At 37.9% G+C, this 15,489-nt stretch overlaps 2 protein-coding genes across 4 annotated transcripts in view; one reads left to right on the forward strand and one right to left on the reverse strand.

Moving 5' to 3' along the window:
* The first annotated feature begins 1,115 nt into the window (after positions 1–1,115).
* On the forward strand, positions 1,116–2,628 carry LOC148970632 (uncharacterized). Its single transcript, XM_089124074.1, has 2 exons — positions 1,116–1,368; positions 1,970–2,628. Exons 1-2 carry the CDS (start codon positions 1,251–1,253, stop codon positions 2,626–2,628), a joined length of 777 nt encoding a protein of 258 aa, XP_088980200.1. The 5' UTR covers positions 1,116–1,250.
* Positions 2,629–11,433: 8,805 nt separating this feature from the next.
* The window catches only part of spen (spen family transcriptional repressor), a 33,931-nt gene continuing 29,875 nt past the window's right edge, over positions 11,434–15,489 (reverse strand). For all 3 annotated transcript variants that reach the window (XM_039651613.2, XM_039651612.2, XM_039651614.2), the window contains 4 exons: positions 15,135–15,482; positions 14,807–15,001; positions 13,580–13,738; positions 11,434–13,392 (listed from right to left, as the gene is read on the reverse strand). In XM_039651613.2, the coding sequence (XP_039507547.2) occupies positions 13,261–13,392; positions 13,580–13,738; positions 14,807–15,001; positions 15,135–15,482 (834 nt within the window). In that variant the 3' untranslated portion in view covers positions 11,434–13,260. The remainder of the gene's footprint in view (positions 13,393–13,579; positions 13,739–14,806; positions 15,002–15,134; positions 15,483–15,489) is intronic.

Below are 15,489 nucleotides of genomic sequence, written 5' to 3' on the forward strand. Positions count from 1 at the left end.
TCATTTACACTGAAAAATTACAATTGCATAAACTAATGTTATGAAATTGATTTAAATTTACATAGAAGAAACGTTGGAAAGAATGAAACTACTTTTAAACATAACACTAAACCACCAATAGGTGGTGGCAGGCGACCGTCTTAATGAGTGAGTCATTGAATCATTCAATCAAACGATTCGTTCAAACGGTTGATTCATTCAAGAATGAGACAGATGTTTATGATCTTTGACTCGATTCGTTCAAAATGGTGAATAATTCAGTAATGAAAACAGGTTGAGTGTTCCTGTGACATGCGCCGTGGTTCTGATGTGATTTTTGTTTGGAACTATTTCTGCTGCTGAAACAGAAAGCCAATATTGCATCTAAAATGTAAGTGATTTAATTTCAACTGTTTATTGAACTGTTGTAGGAGTCAATGCCACACTTTCAATCGTGATGGTGTTCAGGAAAAATAATTGAGGTTGCTTAACATATGTTAAAAATATAAAAACTCCACATTTAGATTTTTATGTGTGTGCTGCGCTCATTTGTGTAGATTTCTGCTGCGCAAGCGTCAACACTGCAACCAGGCAACCGTAATAGTCAACAACGCAGCGCAACAGCAGCGCAATATGAAAGAGTTCGTCTTACAACCTAAACTAATAATAAACAATATGAAACTAAAATGATATAAGCTAAATTTAAAATGTCTTAGGAACTACAGGATATTTAAGAGGTGGATAAACGCATTTTAGAGGTGGGTTAACCCTATTGCGGAAGATTGGGTGGTGCGTAAATGGCGTTTACGTGCGTTTAGCCTCTACAACGGCTCTGGCCTCCACTACATCCCGGTGTTCTGACAATTCATGCTACCCATCGAGATGTGGAAGCCCCGCCCACAGAGTGACGATGGCCAGTCACGCGGCATACATGGCTCTGGTCACGCGGCATACATGGCTCTGGTCACGCGGCATACATGGCTCTGGTCACGCGGAGCCTGCGTGTTCCAGTCCGACGTCAAATGCCATTGACGTCACGCTGGAATGCATTCCAGGCCGTGACATCACAGTACAGTATCACTGAATAACAGTATATCCACTGAAGCACATTTTCAAACATTCTATTCATTACTTTGCTGACAATTTTCTACTGGCATTTATTGCATTGTAGTATTTGTAGTGACAATTTTCTACTGGTATTTATTGCATTGTAGTTTATTGCATTGTAGTACTGGCATTTATTGCATTGTAGTTATTTTTAGCATTTGAAAATGGGATTAAACTTTTCATGCGTTAAATGTGTAGATGTTTCTGACATTGAAGACAATTCACACAAAAAAGAGAAAGTCAAGAAGAAGGCAAAAACCAACAAGACCAGCTCAAGTCAAGGTGAGTAAAAGGACCATGTCAATGTTATTATTTGGTATATGTAGAATATCTAAAGTTCTGTTTTTAAAGTCTAATTAACAATAATAATGCTTAACCATTAATTGAAAAACTTTTACTTGAGAATTCAGTAACATAATATACTTGGCACATAATGGAAACTTCAGACCTTTGATGACAGATGTGTGAATGTCTTTAAACAGACATTTGAATGTATTACCTCTGTACTACCTCAAATTTTATCGAAGGCGAAATTGCTCAAGAATTATATAAGTCATTGTCTGAAAATGAAGATGCTGTGCTAATCAGTTAGCAAATTAATGAATTCTACATTTGCATGTATGGTTAAATATGGTTGACTAAATGAAACTTAATGCAGGGGTCTTGGTGTATGTTTTGAATTTTGAACAATTTTTAATTTGACTCTTAAACAGAGAACAAAACATTACTGCCTGTGCTCACTGAACGCAAACGGAAAGCACGGATTAGAACTGTGCTTAGTTGCTGCAATTTTAGTGTCAAGTAATGAATTTGGTTATGCAATCTTTTTTTTTAAAAGCATTTCATTAAAACCATCTTTTTGTTATATCTTTTCCCTCTTTAGATCAGACTTCTCAACATGTCACCAGAAGCAGTGCGGCTGAAGTCCTCATTGCTGAGGAACCTGTTCATGTTGAAGTCGATGATGAGTGGAGTGACGCCGCCTTCCAGGCCTTAGTCGGTGATTCATCGGAATGGGGTGCCGACATCCTCAACTCTTTGAGCTGTGTCTGGAGTGTTGCCGTCCTCCAAGCTACAGCATGTGCCACATCTGACGATAGAGATCCAGTCCGAGATGTGGCCTACTATAGAGCCAATGTCCCTCGAGGACCAGTCCTAGATGTGGCCTACTATAGAGCCAATGTCCCTCGAGTACCAGTCCGAGATGTGGCAGACTGCAGCGTGGATGTCCCCCAAGTCCCAGTCAGCACCACATCAGCTCCAGGCTTGGAGATGGCTGACTGTTGTTTTGACCTACCTCACGTTCCAGTCCAAGATGTGGCAGAATACAGCGTGGATGACCCCCAAGTCCCAGTCAGCACCACATCAGCTCCAGGCTTGGAGATGGCTGACTGTTGTTTTGATCACCCTCCAGTTCCAGCCTCGCCCTGGGCAACATCAGACTGTAGTGTTAACGTCCCCCATTTTGGACCAACATCTCAGTTGACGCAATCGGAGGATAATGAGATTATTAGTAAGTTGACTGTCATGACTCTGACATAACACAATACAGACAAACTTGTGTTGTGATATTATTTCTGTCTTTACTTGTGTCAACTCATGCACAAAGCATTTTTTATGTCAACTCTTCTTATTTTTCTTTTAACAGACGTCGGTTTCTACAGCTATGAAGTCGTCAGGAAGCTCGGTGAAGGAGGCTTTGGAAGCGTTTATGCAGGGATTCGCTTGACAGATGGCCTTCAGGTATCACTTCTTTTACATGCATTATCTATCAAAGTGTTCTTGCACTCTTATACTCAAATGACTCTTGTTTTCAAGCATTTCAGTGTATCTTATGTTCGCTACTAGAGCACCTGACCTCTCAGACATGTTTAAATTGTTAGATATGCTCTACATGATTAGAATTTAAATCAATGAAACTGAACGTGTCTTTTCAAGGTTGATGACAAAATTATGAACTGCACAAATATTGTATATAATTCAAACACAAATCCATTTTTTGTTTTGTTCATTAGGTGGCGCTGAAATTTGCTGACAATGTGGGTATAGAAGATTGGATCAACATTGTAAGTATTATTCTCTCAGTCAATTTTTCAATAGACAAACTGCTATTGTCAGTAGTTTAGTTCTGTTCTACATCTTTTCTCCATGTACGATCATAATAATTGTCTTTCTTTTAGGAGGATTATCCTGATCCTGTTCCAAATGAGATCGGCCTGCTAATTCTTGCCAACAAAGGCGTCAGGGTTCCCCAGATCATCCAGCTTCTGGACTGGGTCGTAGAACCAGACCGATACATCATGGTTCTAGAGTGCCCTACACCCTGTGAGGACTTGATCAAATTTCTATACCGCCACAACGGGACCATCGAAGAGAACATGGCAAAGATTATAATGTGTCAGACAACACTCGCCGCTCAAATATGCTGCCTGCGGGGAGTGTTGCACCGCGACATTAAGCTGGAAAACCTGCTAATCAACCCGTACTCCCTGGATGTCAAATTAATTGACTTTGGCTGCGGCGAGATCCTGACTGATGCAGAATACACATCCTTTTCCGGTATGTATTATTCCTCAGAGCTGTAATGTGGGTCTCAAACTTAGATGATGGGTCAGAAGCCGTTCGACTTGAATAAGTCAAGGTCTTACAAAGCATCATGTAATGGGATCCACCATTGGGAGTCAATAGCATCAAATAATTTCTTGCATAGTCAAAATGTTTTTTAATACAAACTTACAAATTGGACTAAATCTCTTTTTTTTTTTACAGGCACAACAGAGTACTGCGCCCCTGAATACGATTTCAACGGCAAGTATCACGGGAAACCAGCAACAGTCTGGTCGCTCGGGATACTGATGTTTACACTGCTGCGTGGACAATTTCCAGAGCCAGAAGACTTGGACAAGCTCAATGATTACAACTGGGCCAAAGATGGCTTGTCACAGGGTACGATCTTGATTTCAGCAAAGGACACTTACAATTCTAAATCATACAAAATAGAACAAAGTAATACAAATGGTAGTGTGGGTAATGTAGTAATATTTAGATCTTTCAGCTTAGACTCTTAATCAAAGAGAGTGAGTGTGAAGTTAAAGGTAATAATAGGTCTTCTCTTCTCTTTCTTCACAGAATGCTGCGATTTACTTTGCTCTCTTCTGCAAGAAAACCCAGATATGCGGATTGATTTGGAAAATGTCTCTGTCCACAACTGGTTTGAGTAGTTTATTTATTCATTTAATTCAGCAAAAATCAGCATCCAATGACCAGACAGACCAGCCCAGCTCCAGAACTCCCTGTCCCTACACACCAATGCACACCCTGCTTTGATGTACAGGGACTATCCAGACAGACAGACAGGCATCAGCTCCAGGATTGGAGATGGCAGACTGTTGTTTTGACCTACCTCACGTTCCAGTCCAAGATGTGGCAGTCAGCACCACATCAGCTCCAGGCTTGGAGATAGCAGACTGTTGTTTTGACCTACCTCACGTTCCAGTCCAAGATGTGGCAGTCAGCACCACATCAGCTCCAGGCTTGGAGATAGCAGACTGTTGTTTTGACCTACCTCACGTTCCAGTCCAAGATGTGGCAGTCAGCACCACATCAGCTCCAGGCTTGGAGATAGCAGACTGTTGTTTTGACCTACCTCACGTTCCAGTCCAAGATGTGGCAGTCAGCACCACATCAGCTCCAGGCTTGGAGATAGCAGACTGTTGTTTTGACCTACCTCACGTTCCAGTCCAAGATGTGGCAGTCAGCACCACATCAGCTCCAGGATTGGAGATGGCAGACTGTTGTTTTGACCTACCTCACGTTCCAGTCCAAGATGTGGCAGTCAGCACCACATCAGCTCCAGGCTTGGAGATAGCAGACTGTTGTTTTGATCAACCTCCAGTTCCAGCCTCACCCTGGGCAACATCAGGCTGTAAAGATGATCTCCCTCCAGTTCCAGCCTCGCCCTGGGCAACATCAGACTGTAGTGTTAACGTCCCCCATTTTGGACTGACATCTCAGTTGAAGCAATCGGAGGATAATGAGATTATTAGTAAGTTGACTGTCATGACTCTGACATAACACAATACAGACAAATTTGTGTTGTGATATTATTTCTGTCTTTACTCATGTCAACTCAGGCACAAAGCATTTTTTTATGTCAACTCTTCTTATTTTTCTTTTAACAGACGTTGGTTTCTACAGCTATGACATCATCAGGAAGCTTGGTGAAGGAGGCTTTGGAAGCATTTATGCAGGGATTCGCTTGACAGATGGCCTTCAGGTATCACTTCTTTTACATGCATTATCTATCAAAGTGTTCTTGCTCTCTTATACTCAAATAACTCTTCTTTTCAAGCATTTTCAGTGTATCTTATGTTCACTACTAGAAAAACCTGACCTCTCAGACATGTTTAAATTGTTAGATATGCTCTACATGATTAGAATTTAAATTCGTAAAACTGAACATGTCTTTTCAAGGTTGATGACTGAAATATGAACTGCACAAATATTGTAAATAGTTCAAACACAAATCCATTTTTTGTTTTGTTCATTAGGTGGCGCTGAAATTGGCTGACAATGTGGGTATAGAAGATTGGATCAACATTGTAGGGATTCTGTTTCCCTCAGTCAATTTTTCAATAGACAAACAGCTATTGTTAGTAGTTTAGTTGTGTTCTACATCTTTTCTCCATGTAAGATCATAATAATTGATCACATCCTTTGCCAGTATGTATTATTCCTCAGAGCTGAAATGTGGGTCTCAAACTTAGATGATGGGTCAGAAGCCGTTCGACTTGAATAAGTCAAGGTCTTACAAAGCATCATGTAATGGGATCCACCATTGGGAGTCAATAGCATCAAATAATGTCTTGCATAGTCAAAATGTTTTTTAATACAAACTTACAAATTGGACTAAATCTCTCTCTTTTTTTTTTACAGGCACAACAGAGTACTGCGCCCCTGAATATGATTTCATTGGCAAGTATCACGGGGAACCAGCAACAGTCTGGTCGCTCGGGATACTGATATTTACACTGCTGCGTGGACAATTTCCAGAGCCAGAAGACTTGGACGATCTCAATGATAACAACTGGGCCAAAGATGGCTTGTCACAGGGTACGATCTTGATTTCAGCAAAGGACACTTACAATTCTAAATCATACAAAATAGAACAAAGTAATACAAATGGTAGTGTGGGTAATGTAGTAATATTTAGATCTTTCAGCTTAGACTCTTAATCAAAGAGAGTGAGTGTGAAGTTAAAGGTAATAATAGGTCTTCTCTTCTCTTTCTTCACAGAATGCTGCCATTTACTTTGCTCTCTCCTGCAAACAAACCCAGAGACGCGGCTTGAATTGGAAAATGTCTCTGTCCACAACTGGTTTGAGTAGTTTGTTTATTCATTTAATTTATTCAGACACGACATGCATATGCCCAAGAAGACCCTCTGTAAAAAGGATGGCTTGTCTTCTGATGTGGAGTAATTTAGTTCTGCTCCTTGTAATGTCCTTGAAGCATATGCTATAACTCTTTCCCCCTCAGGGGTTTGCTGGGTGAGAATAGCATAGCTGGGACCCAGTCCCACATCACTAGCATCAGTATGCACCTGAAAAGGTTGGTTAAGGTCAGGCATATCTGAGCCGTCATCGAACGGAATTGGAATAGCCCCTGATTGGTGATAAATGCGGTTTTCTCTTTACTCTCTTCCTCCATATCCACCTGCCAGTATCCTGACTGCAAATCCAATGTGCTGAACCAGGTGGCGTCATCCATGGATTCCAGGATGTCATGAATAAGCGACATTGGATAAGCTTCAGGTAAGGTCTTGCTGTTAAGCCTAGTCCACACAGAACCTGGGGACGAGGACTATGGGTGATGACCATGGAGAAAAGGATGGCTCAATGATGCTGTCACTTGTCACTGTCTATCTGTTCATCAATTATCTTTTCCCAAGCCCATCAGCTTCTGTAACTCCTTTTGATTGTCGAATACCAGCCTTGATCAACCTCAAGGTTCTGAGAAATGGGTAAAGGGTAGTATATATAACCTCTGTCTATTTTCAGGAGACGTTGGGATATCTTTCAAGCAGAAGTTCATTAATGGTTACATGCAGGGCAGGACTTAACATACACAAGCTATGTTTTAGAGCTACACAATTCTGGATAATTTGAGAATAGAAATAGAGATTCTGAACAAACAACTTAACAAAATAACATAATTTATGTTAATTGCTGAAGTCTATTTAAAATGTTTAATCTGAATTATTTTTAAAAAATCCTTGGGTTTGAATGATTCAATTCCTCAATCAAATGCAATTGTTTCATAGATGAATCGGCATTTTTGAACGAATCTCTTGAATGAACGATTCAATGAGAAATCATTGAAATCTTAATTTTTTTAAGTCATTTGTCGCCATAACAAGATAATCGATCCAATCTTTATTTGAAGTGCAAAGCTACTTTCAAAAGGTGACTGGGACCCATAGACATGTTAAAAAAAACGTAATAATTTATTTATATGGCCACTGATTGAAGCTTAAAAAAGTTTTTTCCAATAAATAAATAATGATTAAAAAAGTTCAAAGTGATCGTGTGTTTATTGCAATGTACAAATGTCTTTTGTCAGAATGAGAATAAAACACTTATTTACCTGGAAAACATATTGAAAAACAAACAATTACTCTACAAGGTTGCAATCATAATAAATCATTTGTATTGCACATAAATAGCTAAATCTATGAGTGTATAAATCTTTTGAAAAACCTGTTCCAGGTAAGTGTTCGCATTTATGAGGAAAAAACAAAGTTACAGACATGACAGTTTTCCGTTACGGACGCAAGCGCTCTGAAGTGGCACTTAAAGGCTGCTTTAAAACTTTCACAGACCTCAAACAGAAAAGCGCAAAGACTTCTTTAAAGTGAAGTATTGATTTTATCTTGATTTTAATCAATGTTTCATCAACCAATTGCCTGGATTCAATAAATAGAAGTAAAAGCAGACGATTATAGATAATCACGACACGGAGGCGCCGACGCGTGAACTGGAGCTGGAGGTCTGTCCAAATAAACTTCCTTCGTCCAGTTGACGAAGTTGAACACACTTTAAAATGGTGGTGGGGATTCCCCCAAGGGGAAGTGCTGTGGGAAGTTAGGGGGTGTGTGTCTAAAAATGGTTACTTTTTTTGATTGACTCAATCGTCGCAGTTTTAATTACATAGGGGAGGAAGAGGGGCTATCAGACTTCGATGTTGAATGACAAATTAAACTACTCGTGTAAAATTCATACACATGGTTGAGTAGCCTACATAGTGCATATAGTATAAGTGCAGAGTGTAGTGCTTCATTTGGGACAATGGTGAAGTGCAGTTATTGACATGAGACAAAAAATAATTGACCAATCAGAATCAAGTTTAGCATAATTGTATAATGATCTTGATTGGTCAGTCAATGCATGTGTGGTCATATGTTGCAAAATCCAGCATTTCGATAGTGTTTTCGTTCGTGTTTAAGTTGGCCACACGAATGCTTCACTAGACTTGACAATGGACCCTTTATTGGCTGCTAAATTTTGCTAATGTGACCCTGCCTTTACCTGTGCTTGTGTTATGTCTGTCTCTGTATTTGTAGTATTTATTTCAGACTGTCTCCGTGTAAATGATCAGTTACATGATTTCTACATCCTTCAACATCTTAGTTTCAGTAACCACACACTGTAACTGAGGCTAGTCATTCAGTTACAACATTTCTCAGAATGTCTCCATGTCTCAGTACTACCATTTGAGCACATTGACAGTTACATTCCTCCACAATCAACTCCCACCCTGTTATCTTGTTTGATATGTGGAGTTAATAAACCCAGGATTCCAAGTTTTAGGTTGAAGGAAACAAAATGACTCCACACGCTGCACATGTCTATTTGTGATAAGGAATGTATCAGCTCAGCAGCTTGAGAGATAATTTAAATTGCAAGGATGTTTAGCGTGCCCAAATGACTGGTGGAAAGTGAACACTTATCAGAAAAAGAAAAGCCAACCCCAGTATTTTCAGCATTCTTAACATTTTCCTCCTCTTTCTAATTTGGTATTTTGGAGCCCAGTCAGTGTGGTTCATGCCCATAGAATTACAGAGAGCTAGAAGGATGAAGGACAGTACACACACGTGCCTTAAAGAGACCCTTTTGCCCTTCATTCCTGCACCTGCGCACACTCATAATACACAATAACCAAATACAAAACAATTAAAACATGTATAACTTCATAACTGTGGTGGTCATGAGCAAATACTTATCATATTTGTGTGTTCTAATTTCAATAAGTAAGGGTTTAAGGAGAAATGCAAAACAGATCTTTCTAAAGCGGCCTGATGTGTTTATAAAAATACCATCTAAGTATCATATCACATGTACTTGGCCACCGACATATGGGCTCAATAAAGCAGTCAAAAACCCTCCCAGCAATTTGAATGAATTAGATATTTGCATGCCTGTTCTTGTTGCAATGTCCTCCAACTGTGGTTTTTAGTACATACCAAACTTCCTGCTGCTACCTTTGCCGTCGGGCTGGTTTATAACTGTAGAGGAGTCATATAGATGCTATACCTTTACTTTCCTTTCATTATTTTGGGCCCTCCAGATCCTCATACTTCCTGCAAATGCATCATTGCGCTTTGCCGGGAGTGGGTGTCAATTAACATTCCTGGTCTTGGTTTGTCATAGCATTGTAAATCTTATAGACCATTTCACAAGATGTAAACAACACTGGTCCAGAAGCACTTCCTGTTTCCGTTTGTAACTGTTTTCTTTATTTCACATGTAAAGAAAACATCTTAAAGATGTTTGTTTAACTTTTTGATTCAGTTTTAAATGTTCTGTTGGTTTTATTTTATCCCAGCTTTTATGTAGTGTTAAAAAACTGAAACAGGAAGTGCTTCTGGACCAGTGTTGTTTACATCTTGTGAAATGGTCTATATTCGTCACCTCCTTTTTTTTCCATGAACACACCCCTCTTCCTACTGGGATGAAAAGAAAGATGAGGAGAGCGATTTGTCTTTGAGGGCTTTGCAACATGCCCTTCGTTTTGTCTTTCAGATTTATAGAACAAAGTTTGCAGATTTTGACGCAGTTTTTTTATTTTTTTTATTATTAATCTATAAGAATATGTCTCTAAGAATATGTTCTTTCGTTCAATTAAAATTCAAGTTCAATATATATATATATATATATATATATATATATATATATATATATATATATATATATATATATATATATATATATATATATATAATATACCTGATAAAATATATTTTGTGATTAAACCTGACATAAAAGCGACAGCTTTGGAGCAAGATTCTTCAATATAAGCGTTGTGGTCGCGGATGGGATACATTTGGATCAGAGTTTGCTCTTCCAACTCACCAAATTCACACAAAAAACACAGGCAAATAAAAGACTTTTTGGAAAGTAGCAAAACGTCAAAATAACACGAAATATTTTTAAAGGCATAGTTCACCCCAAAATTAACAAGGGCTAACACTATTTTACAGTGTCCTTACATAACAGTAAATTATGCATAATAACATGCAACTAACCCTCAACCAAACCCTAATCCAACCCTAACCCGCAAGTACATGTTAATTAATATTACTCAGTACTTTAATATATAATTACACTACAATGACACCTTAAAATATTTTAACCAAAAATTTTCATCAACTCACCCTCATGTCGTTCCAAACCTGCATACATTTCTTTCTAAGCAGAGCACAAAAGATATTTTGAAGAATGTACCAAACTGACTTCTATTGTGTAGGCTGTACAAAAAAGGACATTTCTCAAAATATATATTTTTTAATAAATAAGGAAAAAATATGTTCCGATGGAATAGTATTGTATTTATAATGGCAGTTACAGGCCATTTGTTCTTCAAAAGATTGAAAAGTTTTAATTTTGAGATTTAATTTAGGTTTATCATCATCAGATGTGCTGTGCCTGAGGAATAAACCTCTCATCTTTCCCTCTTTTTCAGGTTTACTGTATAACCACACAAAATACTTAAGTTCACTGTAGCCAAACCCCATCATAAACCATTACATGAAAATACAGAACGTGGTTTCAGTATCACAACACTGCCATCAAGTGGCTATAAGTGACACTAACACTGTAGGCCATTGATCTCCAACTAAATGTTAATTGATTCATTTTAAATTTCAAAGGCTGACATTTTGTACAATGCAAAATTGAAATGATTAAAAAGTTGACCAATACCAATGCACATGATACATGATAGGGAAGTATCACAGTGTAAATTGATAGTGAATGGAGACCAGAGTGAAGCAAACAAACACCAACAAGACAGAGTGAATGACCATTTAATGATCTGCAGATGTGTTAAACAAAATTTATTTTACATCTTTAAATGTCCTCATAGAGGAACAGCAAAATACACTCAAAATGATGAAATAAAATAAATCAGACAAAATTTTAAGATCAGCTGTTTTTGTTTTCTTTCTTTTGGTATTTTGATATTTTAAAGTTGTATATCAAAAATGTAAGTGCCTTCAAAATAGCCACGAGCGGATTTGTAGTAACCCAATGAAACTGCAAAACTAAGACTCATGGTTTACTTTCTGCATCGGTTTTCTTTACAGTTTTGTTTTGTCTCACAAAACAAAAGTGACCCTGACATTAAACAAAAAAACAAAGACAAAGAAGAAAACTAAAGCAACACAAAGTGAAAATGACTATTTACAGCTTGGCTCAAGGAAACGGCAATAAAGAAAGGAGACCAAAAAACCCAGTCTCTATCATGTCTCCTGACAGATTTGTACATATTTTCATCTTTTTCTCTCTCTCTCTCTTTACAAAGTATATTTACCACTTGCATTGCACTGTTCTTATTGGACATTCAGAGGTATGTAAAAAAAAAAAAAAAAGAAAGAAACAGTGGAAAACAGAATTTAACACTTTAGAGGTCCTACGGACAATATCATAATTTAGGATCCCCCGATAGTTACCAACATGACAATAAAAAAAGACAGAAATAGAGGTAGGGGACAAAAAGCATAAAACAAGGCAATGTAAAAGCAGGCCTTAAAGATCAAGCGACAAATACAAAGTCAAGTATCAAAATAAAACTAGATAAATCTCAATTCATTTAGCTTTCTCCATTAAAAATTATGGCACAGGATTGATTTCAAAAACATCAACAAAACAAAAATATGAAATGATACTCAAGTGGTAACTGACAGTTCACTTTCACGGTTGATGGCAATAGGTTGTCAATCTGGTTATGCTTGTCATATGCAGTGTCTAATGACTGCTTTGAAAGTCTTTAAATATACATCATATTTACAACCAGGCCTTCACCTGATTCACTTTGCAAGTATTAGGAAAGCGAAAAAAGTATACATACAATCCCCAATTGAGGCATCAAGTGTAAACTGTACAACTTACAATGCTCCAACATTTTCCCTTTGGGAAAGAACAAGGGCTATATTGAGAGCAATTTCTACAAATAACATGGAAGTAACCTTTTTACTTGTGATTGAACAGTAACTGCTTTATATTACATTATCATTTTTTATTTTATTTTTTATTTTTTTATAAAATGTGTCAAAGCAATTCAATTGAACTACTTTGACTTGATAACATTTTTTTTCTCTACCACAAATGGCTGGTGAATGAAGCATGTCCAAGTAATAAAGTAAAATTACAATTTCAATAACCAAATTTGTACAAACTTGTTTTTCTTTTTTTTTTCTTTTTCTTTTTTTTTGATTTTCTTAACATAGTGCAATGATTGGTCTGATTATTCCTTAGGAAAAAAAAAAAAAAAATCAATAAAAAAATTCTTAACTCCCATGTCCTAATAATCCCAAATATCTTCAGTGTTTTAAAAACCATAGATACAAATATCCAAATGAAAAGGGAAATGATCAGAGAATTGATCGTTGTGGATAGCTCCATTTATCCCTGTGTACTTTAAGGTGATACACAGTTAAACGAAAGTGGCAATGAGTCAATGGATTAAAAGGCTGGTGAAAAAACAAAAAGAGGGTGAGTACATGGCCAAAAAGGACATTGAGGTGCTTTCCAGCATTTAAAAAAAAAAAAAAAAGGACATCTGGCAAATCTCAAAGGCTGGTGTTGGCATGTTGGTGTGGGATGTTGGATCTCCCTCTCATACAGAAGCTATGACAATCATAAGATGGGGAGAGATGCTGGAGATGCTATTGAGAAGGTCTGGAGCCATATGAGACAAGTGACTCTCAGAAAACTCACAAGGAGGGAAAATCTGGACAACATAGGCTGGCTGCAAGGAAGAAAAATTATTTGTAAGTGGAATGTCCCATTTAAGTCAGCAGATGGATAAATTATTTATTTTCACATCTGAAAGCATGTAATCTTTTATGTGGTTATACATGAGCATCTTGCTAAACTATTCTCTTTCAGGAAAAACTCTGCACACGATTATAATCTTTATTCTTAAGAGGACTAACCTGATTCGAGCCTGGGTTCGGGACATTGATAATTCCAGCAGCTTGTTTTGCTTGCAGGTAAGTGATAAAACCAGTTTTAAGAGCATGGGTCTGGTTGTGGACATCCTCTTGGTCCAATCCACAAGGCAATGCCAACAGAAGGCAGTATTCATTTTCAGCCTAGAAAAAAAAAGGTTTTCCTTTAAATTCCTAATATGCTGACATTTCAGTAGATTTTGTTTCACTTCGATGTAATATATGTATTTAAAATTAGATATAAAGTGCCCCTATTATGGATTTTTGAAAATGATCTTTCGTGTAGTGTGTAACATAGCTCTAAAAGAATGAAAACATCCTGCAAAGTTTTAAATCTGAAAGTGAACCATATATTAAGCTAGTCTCTTTCCAAAGTAAGAGTTGACTCTGAGTCAATGAAATGAATCGTTTTTCAAACGAGTCATAAGCCTTTTCGTTGTGACGTCAAGATGAAACATTAGCATTTATTATTACCCGCCAAAACACCAGGGAAAACTTGAACCCCCTCAAACCGGCAGCTGATTCCTGTGAATACTGGACAGCATCATGTTGAGAAGACACTGTGCTCTATAATGTGAAAGTAAAGCCAGTTTTTTTTCCATTGCTCAAGGACGAGCATGTGAATAATCAGTGGTTAAAATTCATCATTACCATGATACCACAGCAGTATAATCCTAAACTTTTGCAGTGTTCCCTTTATTTGACTTACTGTACGACGACTTCTCAAATCTCTGAGTTCAGTGTAGGATTTGCAAACCGCTTGCTCTAGAAAGATGTGATCAAAAATCAAAAATAGTAAGTTTTGAACTTACGTTCTTACTGTCTAGGACTAGGACTTGCTCTAGGATTGATACGGTAAAGTCAACATCATTGTTCGTTGCTGTTTAGCTGTGTAGGAAGCCTCAGGTCAGTAGAGCTGATGCTATGGCAATGGGCGATTTTGTTTGACACACACTGTACGCAGTAGACCACTCACAACAGACTGAGGTGTGTGGCCAATCAGAGCAGAGTACCTCCTGTAAAGGAGGGATTTCGAGAGATTGATTCATCTGACGAGTCATTTGAGAATCATTGAAAATGTGTTGATTGAAACCTGTTGCAGGAGACTCCTAAACAACATTGGAAAACCTTAAAATAGCATAATAGGGGCACTTTAAGACAAATCCTTAATATGGTTTGAGAAAGAGGTATAAAATAAGACAGGATACTTACAGTCATACGTCTTGCAACTCCCTCAAGTTGTGAGACCTCTAAACGCATTCTCTGGGCAATGCGAAGAAAGGCACCTCCTTCTGGTGGTGGCAGTGAACGGTGAGCCAGAACATTGTTACCAGACACAAAGTGTAGCTGCACTGCTGCGGTGTCATTCTTAAGTGCCAGGTGACCTTGCCAAATAATTGGGTATTTCTGTTCAAGGACAAAAAGAGTTACAACCATAATGACAACAAAATATATTATATCCATTGTATTTCTGAAGGAATCAATCAATAGAAATAAAATCAAAAATCAATAGAAATAATAGTAAAATAAGTTTACAAACCGTTAACAATTGCACCATATCAACGGACCGAAGTCCTGTGTGGTCAAGTTTAAATTCTGATCGTATCTGAGAAGAGGCTGAGGATGGGCGTGGCAACTGGTTAGAAATAGGTCCTTGAGGTCCCTTCTGCACAGTGATAGGCATCTCCAATTTGGGTGTTATATTCACAGGAGAAGTGTAAGAGGGAGAGCCAGTCTCACTCTGAACTCGTGATATGTGAGACAAATCCACGGAGCTTGGGTGTCGAATGTGAGGACCGTCAAGTTTTGATTCACCAAAACTTCCCACAGACTCAATGGAGGAGACAGAGGGAACCTTCTGCCTTTGACATTGATCAACTTGTGAGACCTAGTGA

The sequence above is a fragment of the Pimephales promelas genome, chromosome 20, assembly GCF_988280905.1.
Source record: "Pimephales promelas chromosome 20, fPimPro1.hap1.1, whole genome shotgun sequence".
Lineage (NCBI taxonomy): Eukaryota > Metazoa > Chordata > Actinopteri > Cypriniformes > Leuciscidae > Pimephales > Pimephales promelas.

Bases quoted from the DNA above. Each gene is read 5' to 3' on its own strand.
- LOC148970632 (XM_089124074.1), top strand. From the start codon at position 1,251: ATGGGATTAAACTTTTCATGCGTTAAATGTGTAGATGTTTCTGACATT. The intron at 1,369-1,969 runs GTGAGTAAAAGG...TTCCCTCTTTAG, and splicing joins CAAGACCAGCTCAAGTCAAG to ATCAGACTTCTCAACATGTC.